General features: G+C 49.7%; 1 protein-coding gene across 1 annotated transcript; it reads right to left on the reverse strand.

Moving 5' to 3' along the window:
• Positions 1 to 3,586: 3,586 nt before the first annotated feature.
• Positions 3,587 to 10,999, reverse strand: bcam (basal cell adhesion molecule (Lutheran blood group)). Its single transcript, XM_084471125.1, has 7 exons — positions 10,862 to 10,999; positions 10,239 to 10,363; positions 9,912 to 10,050; positions 9,518 to 9,544; positions 7,201 to 7,345; positions 6,954 to 7,053; positions 3,587 to 6,184 (listed from the first exon to the last, which is right to left on the reverse strand). Exons 1-7 carry the CDS (start codon positions 10,929 to 10,931, stop codon positions 6,182 to 6,184), a joined length of 609 nt encoding a protein of 202 aa, XP_084327251.1. The 5' UTR covers positions 10,932 to 10,999; the 3' UTR covers positions 3,587 to 6,181.
• Positions 11,000 to 11,149: the final 150 nt, after the last annotated feature.

Raw genomic sequence — 11,149 nt, forward strand, 5'->3', positions numbered from 1 at the left:
AAGAAAATGTCTATGTTTAGTGGCACATCCCCACAGGGCTCAGGAATAAGACTGGTGTACCCGGGGAGATACACACAGAGTACAATGAGGCTATGGGCTTTCCTACACTCACATCCCTCTCTCTCTCTCTCTCTACAGACACACACACACACACAAAAACAAACACACACACATGCAACACCCAGAAACAATCAGACCACACAGGATATTGAACCTCCGTCACGTTGGAGATAAACAGCATAATCCACAAGTGCTCTTTCATTCCTTATCTCCTGATCACCTGTTTGACACCCCCCCCACACACACCACCACCTTTCCCCTCCTTTCACTCCTTCCTCTCCTCCCTGCATTGCTTCATTTATTGCCGTCATGTGATGGGAGTTGAGGGCGGGATGCAGATTTATGATGTCCTAACAAGGCACATTCTCCCCCTCTCTCCCTTCCGCTCTCTCTCTCTCCCTGACACCCATCACTCTCTCCTTCCCCCCTCCCCCCTCTCTGCCTCCTCTCCCCACATCTCCCGCCCCGATTTACACCCCTCCCCTTCCGCCCTGCCGATCTATTTTTAATCAGCGTTCAGTTCAATTGAACCGGGGCCCCGCCATTTCCCTCCCCTCCTTTCAAATGCTCCCCCCCCCCCCCCCCCCCCTTCTTCCTCCCTCCGTTCATCTGCCATCGTTTCACTCTTCTGACATGAATCTATCTATCCTAAGCCATCTGCATCCAAGTGTAAGTGCTCCCGCACTCACGAGTGTGTGCGGTTATCTGTGCGTGTGTGGGTGTGTGTTTGGTTATTAGACTGGGTGATGATGGAGCACCTATTGTCAGTGTGTGTGTGTGTGTGTGTGTGTGTGTGTGTGTGTGTGTGTGTGTGTGTGTGTGTGTGTGTGCGAGAGCTTGCTGGTTATACAGAGATGGAGCACGCATTGTCAGTGAATTTCCCACCAGGGCCTTTTCCAGTCCGGGTCCTTGTCATGCTATTGTGTATGCGTGTATGTATCTGTGTGTATGTGTGTGAGTATATATATACACTTGTGTTTGTTTGCCAAAGTGTGTGTGTGTGTGTGTGTGTGTGTGTGTGTCTGCAGTGCAGGTGTGTCTGTTTTGTGCATTTGTGTTCTGCTTAAGAATATCTGTTTGTTTAAGTGTGTTTGCATGTGTGTGAGTATATATATATACACTTGTTTTTGTTTGTCAAAGTGTATGTGTGTGTGTGTGTGTGTGTGTGTGTGTGTGTGTGTGTGTGTGTGTGTGTGTGTGTCATGCGCATGTTTCTTTGGCCCAGAGCCAGTGGCTTGTGAGTGGTTGGAGTGCTGGGAAAGGACAGACAGAGGCTGTCGTTGTTCACTAGCTTGACACTAAATGGCTAAATCCGATTAAAGTTACTGTATACCTAAAGCCTGCCGAGGACATATAAACACAAACTTTCAGTGAACCGGGGAGGGGAGGCAAAGAGAGAGAGTGGATGGGAGGGAAGTGGAGAAGAGGGGAGGGCTATTTGGCAGAATCCAATGAGACCGTCCTAATTGTCCTGAACTGAAAGGGGAAAGCATAAACAAAGGGTGTGACGGCCAGACACTTAGGCAGGCAGGCCTTTCTCTTCATCCATTTCCTGCATACAATCACTGCATGCCAAATCTATTAAAAGTTACACTTTCATGGCAGTGGCTGAATCAATACGATGGAACAGAAAACTGCTGAATCACTACTGTAGGAGCCAGATCGGCCTATAATTATTTGGAGAAACTTCCCCCATCTTGACTTTGTTTTAATTGCTTGTCCACGCCCATATCAGGCTGATTGGAGCCAGGTGGAAGCCCCCATATGAGGGAATTCGTTTTTTGAACGACAGGAGTTGGAGTCGTGGTTTTGTAGTTGGGAGTAAACATTTTAGTAACCATTTTATGGAATATTGTCATCCTTTATGGAATGAACATTTTGACAAAGACGGAATGAGTCCACGACGTGGAGGCAGGGAAAGGAGGAGAGCAGGTGCGTTGAATACAGCTCAAATACAAACTGGGAGAGTGTCTTTTCACCTACACACCTTGAAATAGCCATGACAACTACTATCCTGCCTTCACTTTCAAATGGGCTTGCATTTTTCTGAACCCTCAACATATAACCATAGCCTGTCAATTTCCGCTAAAGAAACGGGGTAAAAAAAAAACAATCGATTGACGTCCGTCACACAGCGTAGCCTATAATATTTCCTAGCTAGCAAAGTACACTTAGCTAAATATCCTCCAGCGCATTCCCTCCCTCTCCCCATTCATCTCCACACCGTGACTGCTTGTCATTCTCCCCGCCCCCCCGACCCCCCACACCCGACCGCCCGCCCGCCCCAATTTGCATTCTAAACGGCAGGGCCAGCCCCCAGGGTCACGTCGATGGGAGACGTTTTAATTTCCAAATGGGGAGCTCTGGGAAGCGAGCGCGGGGCGGGAGGCGCTGAAGACCCAGGCTGGTTGGACAGGCGACGACGCGCGGCCAGAGAGGGTCAAGGTGGTGGGGTCGTCCGGAGACACAAGCGGGGGGGGGGGGGGGCGCACGTCGGTGCACCGCCGGTCGCCATTGGCTGTCGTCATTCCCTCTGTTGTTTGCGTTTGTGAAAGTGACACGTCGAAGCTTTATCGCTAACAGGTCGCGAAAAGGTGAGGATATGTATATTATGACGTTCAAATGGCTATTATTGACGAGCTTTTCCCCCCTGATTGCTAGTCCGGAGGAAGCTATCGATCCAATCAGGGAGCATGAAAGTAGCGCTGTCTCTTCCCCCGTTGACGCGCTTATATCGTTTTAATTAAAGTCGGTAATGGAATTCCTGCCTTACAGATACCTCGGTCTTTGAACGTTGTCGGCAAACACGAGGCCTGTGTTTTTTCCCCCCCCCGCGTTTCGGCAGTGTCACAACTAATCCCGTGATCAATCAGCGTGTGGCGTGAAATTACCATCAAACTGATGAAAAATCAAAGGGACTCAACTGTGGCACAGGGCAGGTTTCAATTTAGATGTCGTTTACAGGGGAATAGGTTCCCGCCTTGATAGGCTCTGCACGGAGGGGGGAAAAAAAAAAAAAGCTGTCCACAGATGAGTCACATCAAAAGAAACGTGATTCAGGATAGCCCCCCCCCCCCAGCCCTTGTTCCAACATGGCCGCCTAGATGTCTGTCGGAGTGCTACATGCAAACTGTCTTATCTCATCGGTGGAGACACAGCCACCGACCGCGTCCCGTCGGCGACACTTATACACGCCTTCGCTCATCTCCAAATGAATGTTCATCGTTCATCATTCGTGAATAACCGGGAGATTGGTAGACAGGGCCGTTCACCTGGGTGGTATTATTTCATATTGACTTGCTAATATTTGCATTAGATAAAATCCTGATTGTAGACAGCCAAATTACAAGGAAAGATTGTTCTTTTTTTGACCATGTACGTGAATGTTAAGCACAGGTTAGCAAAACATAAGTGTTGGGCTCAGGATAAGAAACGTTCTTTTTTGACCGTGTATGTGAATGCTAAACACCGGTTAGCCAAAACAAAGGGCTTAGGCTCCAAATAAAAACACAGAGAAGGGTGGGATTTGAGCGTTTTTCTTTGAGTTTTCTTGTAATAAATTCTAAACAGCTTAAACCAAAAAGTAAAGATACACCAACACGCCACAGATGTCACAACAGGGTACCACAAAATATACAGAATACAAAGGAGAGAAGAAGTGCGCGCAGAGATTAAAGCACTCAGAATATCTCGTTGAACCAGAATGTCACGGAACACGCTTCTCTCTTTTCACAGGACAGAAGTGGAAAAAAGCCGACACATCTCAGTAGTTCCAAAAGTACAATAATCCCCTTAAAAAAACAAGAACAAATATTTTTTTTATAAAACAAATATTTATATATATAAAAAAAGAAAGCTCCTAGAATAGGGTTGAGTTTATCTATCTTTACTCTGCACCACAGGTTCGCTAACAGTCATTAAGTTTATGGCAATATCAGTAGACACGTACATTGACAATTAATATCAGCCCTGTATAAGTAGATAGTGGTTTTGGGCTGCACTTTATTCATTCATTCCTCATTATTCATTGAGCTGGGTCTATTGAGTATTTATTCGAATATCGTTTTCTCAAATGAAGGCCATTGGTTCCAGTGTACAACCATAAGAGAGTAGTCTGCGTCAACACACCATCATAACTCTGCTGACAGTAGTGAGAGACAAACCAGTAACGTCTACCACTGCTGAGGCAGACACACCAGTAACGTCCACCACTGCTGAGGCAGGCACACCAGTAACGTCCACCACTGCTGAGGCAGGCACACCAGTAAGGTCTACCACAACACAGGAACACACACTCAAAATGCATTTGGTAAAAAAAAAAGGACAAAAAGAAAACATTACAGTACTCAGAACGGCACCCCAACCCCCACTCAAACCCAACCATAACTCCCCCTAACTCCCACGCCCTGACCAGCACCACCACCTGATTGCAGCAAACTGGTGGCGGGGAGGTCAATGAGCAGACCTACCCGTGCCACGGCCCTGGAAGTCCACTTTAAATCCGTGGGAAATGACAGCTGCATGTTCTTTACTTTAATTATTTTAAATTGCCACCAAGGAAGGAATTTGTCCCTTTCATCTTCCCCTCTATTTTGGTCGAATGACTCCAATTTCCCATCAGGTACTGACAGTGATTTGGTTGTATCTGAGTGGAATGAGTGCTGTGTAAATTGTCCTTTTCTCTAAGGGATAAAAACAAGAGACAATCAGGAGTGGGTGGGGGGGGCTAGACACAACGTTGTAAGAATCAGAAATAATTATGGATTTAGGGACATGGCACTCAAATTACCCACACTTAGGAGCTCCACGCTACTCACACTCGATAAACAGGACATGCAGGAATCAAATTTACAGAACAATGGAGAGGAAGGAGATGCAGAGACAGATACATGATTGACGTGAAATGACGCACACACACACACACACGCAAGCACCGCTGAGGCCAGTGAAAGCAAATCTGAGCAACCCAGAAGAAAGACTTGAACAGGCATATCATTCAAGCAGGGTTTGGCTGTTGGGTGGGCTTGTGTTGCCTCACACCACTGTCTCCACACCATGAATATGGAAGGAATTGCAAACATGCAAAGCTGGCATGAACACAATTGAAATTAAACAGAACATAATTGAAGACGGCTTGTGCTTAAGGGGGAGGGAGAGGGGGGGGGGGGGGGATACAGATGGTGAAATACAGTGTGCAATCCTACATGGAAATCTACCTTATCAGCACTTAGAGCAATGCAATCTTTTTCCCCCAAACCTCCCGGTGCCTCCTATTCATCTGCCCAGAGAGGAGAAGAATATACACGCCGACTCCAAGGCAGAGCGACCAGTCCCTTCAGAGTGACACACAGACGCAACTTCACCGCCGCCAACGTTCATCTTGCTGCAAGTTGCGACACTGCAATGGCGATAAACACACAAATACACACACACACACACACACACACACACACTGACACACTATCCAGAGGTCCACAGTGGCATAATGGCATTTTGTGTTTACGTTTGGGGTAGACTTGAGAAAATAAAAGACAAATAAAAAGCAGCCACTGTGTTAGGATAGTGTGTTTTTTTCCCCCCACACCAACAGTGCCACTCTGTTGCCATGGAGTCAATTAGGAATATCGTGATTGGTGAGATGAGGAGTGACAGGATCGCTCTGTGCGCGGTGTGCGGCGGCGGCGGCGGCGGTGGCGGTGGTGGTGGTGGTGGTGCTGGCGGTGGTGGTGGTGTTCATTGCTACAATAAGTCCCGTGGTTGTGATTTATGAGTTGTGCACAGCGGTGCCAAAAACGTGGAGCGGTTGGAGTTGGGCGGGGTTAAAAGGTTAACAAATCTTTTTGAAGTCTGAGAAAGCCTGTGAAATAACTCCACCCAACTCCATGGTCCCGAAAACAAAAGGCCAACCAAAACCAAATCCAAAAGCCCAAACCAAAAGTCACATCCTGATCCAAACCCTTCTACACGGTGTCGTTCTCACGCAAAGCGGCTCCTCCTTTGCTCCGCCGGGTTTCGATTCCGTCCCTCTGTAAAAGCTACCCCGCCCCCCCCCCTTCCCCCGCCCCCGCCCCCGCCCCGCCCCCCCCGCCCACGCTGTTGTCCTCCTTCCGTCCCCTCTTCATCACTACAGAAGAAAGAAAAACAGAAGAAGAGCCAGACATAAATCTCCCACCAGAACCAAACGTCAATATCCACTTTACATGTGGGACATTAATAGCTGTTTTAAACATAGACGGCTTTACACCCGGGCTTTACTGGCTAAGCACTCCGTTCCCAAAACGGACGGTTCGAACCACACACATTGTTTAATGGAATGCGCCGAGTGCTTCTAAAAGGAGCTTCTCCTCCCACTACAAAGAGGGCCCTGCATTCACAGTCGGCTGGCCATGACAGTGAGGTCATGTTGTTTTAACTCGCCAGTCTGTGGGCCATGATCCCCCATTAGAAGGTAATGTAGCGCGACACTTAAATGCAGAAGCAAGGCAGGCCTTTGTCAACCCCCCCCCCTATCTGCGGTATACCGACTGTAACACTAGTCCCCGTGTTAGCCCCTTTAAACCCCCCAGCCCCGCGCCTATGACCCCGCTCTGGCCGTCCGTCTGTCTGTACGTTAAGTATGTGTCTCCATTTGTCCCGGTGCGTGCCCGGCCCTCTGTTCGCCCGTCCCGTAAGCCTCCGTCTATGTGTCTTGTCCGCTCGGTTGAGGGTCCTTTGACAGGATTCAACAGCCAGTCGGTCACTCAAACAGTCAAATCAGTCAGTGAGCCGGATTGATTGTTTTGCTCTGTTGCTGGTCAGTCAGTCACTCTCTCAGTCTGCCAAGTAGTCAGTCAGCCAGTCAGTCAAGTAGTCAGTCAGCCACTCAAGTCAGTCGGCCGGTCAGGTTGTCTGACCTGCTCTGTGGCCGGCCCCTTGTTGAGAAGGCCGGCCTGTTCGTTGCTCTTCTCCGTCTTCATCTCCACCACGATATCGTTGTTCACGTCCCCAGTGGACCTGTCGACAAGAAAGGAGTGAAACTAAACACGAGAGCAGCTCTGGGACGGCCACAGTCATCGCTCCAACGCTAGAATCACGCCCTGCCCCCCCCCCCCCCCCCACACCCTCCCCTTCTCCCCCGGCGCCGGCGGCGTCTGTACTCACACTTCCTTGGTGGTCTTCTTGCCGCAGGGCAGCTTGCCGCTCTTGTTAAGGAAGTAGATGAGGGCAACCGCCAGCAGCAGCACCAGAACACACACCACCACCGCTATGACCACCGTGCTGGAGCCCCCCTGCTGCTGGCCAGCAGCTACGCCGCGCCAATGGGAGGAGACATGGGTGGGGGTCGGGGTCGGGGTGGGGGTGGAGGATGGACGGATGGGTGGAGGAGGACACGACGGAATATGGGGGATGGGAGGAGGAGTGGTAGGAGGAGGAAGAGGAGAAGGTGGTGGGGTAGACAGATGGGTGGGGGGGTCGGCGTGGGTGGAGGAGGAGGAGGAGGAGGAGGAGGGGGAGCAGGGGAGGGGAGGGGTGTTCGGTAGGAGGTGACGGATGTGGAAGAGGTAAGGCAGGATGATCAGGAGTGGGGAGGTGTTTGATTTTGGGGGGGTGGGGGTGAATCACGGTTTGGGGAGGTGGGTGTTTGATTGAGGGTGGAGGGTAGACAACGAGAAGGACAGGAGAGGGTGTGGAGCAGGAGGGTGGTGGTGGAGGTGGGTAGATGGGTGGAGGGTAGATGAGGGGGTGGGGGGGGGGGGACGGAGGCAGGGCAGGGAGTGGGATGTAGGGGGTTAGCTAAACCGTTGAATTCAATGGCTGAGATGTGATGGGACCCGAGAGAGGGACCTACACACACACACACATCACACACACACACACACACACAGTCTCTCTGCACACATATACAGACATGCAAAACACTTGCCTAGAGCCAGGTAAAGACAACCAGGCCCACACACACACACATGCATGTCCGGGTGTATTAGCATATCTGTGGTGACCATGTGTCGGTTATTATCAATATGTGGCAACATGTATTGATAATAACAAAGATAAGTATGGAATAAATCACTATGGGGTGGAGGGTCATGTATGGGTGGTGATGTGGACGAGGGGAGTTTTGTCCGCTTACACAAGTTAACCACAATGAGTGGTTAGAAGTGACGTTAATCTATAATATTCAGCTGATTATTATGATATGCAGGGATGCAAGTCTGCAGGGATTTCAACATATTGTTTTAGTGTCATCAAGGAAGCATCTGGTCGATAGATACCACCTCTGCCTTTTGCCCCGTTATTAAAGAATAATTACAAAACCGTGGAACTTTATTGACCAGTGGTATAATAAGGCTGAACTGTCTGGGAAAGATCCACAAGAACTTCTAAATCAGATACACCCTTAATGCTAAACAGCTTGTATGAAACAGTAATGTTTCATAAGATATATTATAATAATATTGTATTTAGGTCCTCACAAATATATTAACACTGTACCAGACATGCACACACACGCACGCACGGAGACGCATACACACAGACACACACACACACACAGACACACACACACACACACACAACCACACTGACCACTGTGTGCAAAAGCACACTCACACACATTGAGCCATATAGAAGTGGTATAAGTAGACAGTACATTATATTCACGGCCAATAGGGTTAGCAGTACAGACCTGACTTAAGCTCAGGGTTCCGCGAAAGCAGCACTTTGAAAGAAGAACAGTTTCTCAGTCCCATGGCAATAGCAAAGCAAACAAACGACGCAACAAACACACACGCACACACATGAATTATTAGCGACCAACACCGGTAGACTGGAACACACACGCGCGAGCGCCACAAACTACCGGCGACCTACGAACCCCGGCACGGCACGACGGAAAGCGGCGGGGAAAGAGGAAGTGCGCAGGCGACACGGAGAAAGTCGGAAAAAAAAGGAGACACCACCACAGCACCAAGGAAAGAAGGAGAGGAGAGGAAGGAGGAATAGAATAGAATAGAATCCTTTATTTTATTCCCCCGGAGGGGCGGAAAAAAAAGTCTAAGTGGCATTCACAAAATATCAGACGGACGTCATACAAAGAGGACAAACTAGAGAGAGGAGAAGAAGAGTAACAATATAGTACAATATACACAGTGTCTGGTAGCAAGAAGGGGAATATACAAGGGTACAGTACAACGGTAAGGGGACGTGGGCGTGTGTGCGTGTGTGTGTGTGTGTGTGTGTGTGAGTGAGTGTGTGTGTCGGTCTGGTGTTGGGCTTTGCGTGGTGGTGGTGGGGGGGGGGGGGGAAGGGGGGGGGGGGCGGGGGGGTAGTTTTTGGGGCGTTGAGGGGGCTGATGGGGAGTGGAGTGGAGGGGGGGGGGGGGGGGGTTTGTGGGGGTTCTGTCCACACTACTGAGTCTGTACAAAGAGTCCTGAGAGGAGGAGGGCGAAAAGGAGGAGGAGGCGGGAGAGAGCACTACCTCGGTCGGCATCGTTGCCGCGGGATTCTGGGGGAAAAAAAAAAAGAGAAAGGGAAACAAAGAATGAATTAATGACGGCGTGAACGGAGGTCCGATAAGATACAGAGGGGCTTCATTTACGTTGAGCGCACAGCGGGGATTAGGACGGGGGGGGGGAACATCGACAGAAAGAGAGGCAGGGAGAACGAGACAAAGCAATGAAGACACAGAGAGGAAGGAAAGCAAAGTGCATCTAATAAAAACAACGGCAGTGTTTGTGTTTATTCCTTTGAACATTTCAGCGCTCGCGGGAGGGAGCAATTTGCTTTGGTTTGAGTTCAAGTTGATGTGTTTGCACACTTAAAGGAATGCAACAGAAGTCGACGTTCATCAACCTCGTCGTCGCCCCACCGACCTTTGATGGACACGCCAAACAGCTTGCTATCTTTGCCGTGCTCGTTAGCGACGTCGCAGGTTACCCCGTCCTTCATGACCTCCGCGCTGGCCTCCAAGGTCAGGGTGCTCACCACCCTGGGGCCCTCCACAGACACTGACTGCGGCGGGGAGAGAGAGAGAGAGAGAGAGAGAGAGAGAGAGAGAGAGAGAGAGAGAGAGAGAGAGAGAGAGCGGGGGAGGGCGAAAAGAGAATTCCATTCAAGAGCAGTCTTGTTAAAAACCGAAACAAGAAACAAGGAGGGGGGGGGGTTTGTGTTTGGCTGGGGGGGTGGGGGGGGGGGCGTACCTCCTTTCCTGAGGGCTTCCAGGTAAACTGGGGGGCAGGGTACCCATGGGCAGAGCACTTGAGGGTCACCATCTCCCCTTGCTTGGCCACCAGACCGTTGACGGGGGTCTCGATCATGGGGGCTCCTGGACACACAGGGTGGCGGTGGGGAAGGAGGGAGAAGGAAGGAGAGAGAGAGAGCAGAGTGATAAGAGGCCGGGGCTGATGACTCTGGATTCGTTGAGGATAGAGAGAGAGGCCTTTTTCAGGTCTAAAATTAAAGTTGCGTATCCCTAATGAAATGAACAACACGACCTCCTGCCTCTTGAATTAACCTGTCTCCGGCGGTCTCTTCTTGCAGCGTGCTTCTATTCAAAGCAATGCATTATGAAGCAATGCACATTGTAAGCACTTAAAAGATGAAACGTCGGCCGCCGTGGTTATATAAATCATGACTTCTATTTAGAGGTTGCCAACGAGTATCCTTTGAATTAGAGAATACTTTCAGATGTTTATTTGTATCGACTTAAACCAGAGTCATTGTGTTTTATTTTTAAATGTTATTTTTACATTTATGTGTGTGTGTGTGTGTGTGTGTGTGTGTGTGTGTGTGTGTGTGATTTTGACGTCATGTTAGTATTCACCTTTCACAGTGATGTTAACACTGCCCATGGAGGTGAGTCCTGGGACGGTCGCCACGGCGCCCACACACATGTACTGCCCGGCATTTTCATAGCTCGCCTTCTGGATGGAGAGCACCCCGGTCTGAGACAGCACCTCTGACCCCTGTAGGACACACACACACACACACACACACACACACACACACACACACACACACACACACACACACACACACACACACACACGCACACACAGAAAAACAGAGATGGACACTATTAATTCTCTGTCATTTTTGTCCTTTTTCCTGC

Source organism: Micromesistius poutassou (assembly GCF_964030765.1).
Source record: "Micromesistius poutassou genome assembly, chromosome: 8".
Lineage (NCBI taxonomy): Eukaryota > Metazoa > Chordata > Actinopteri > Gadiformes > Gadidae > Micromesistius > Micromesistius poutassou.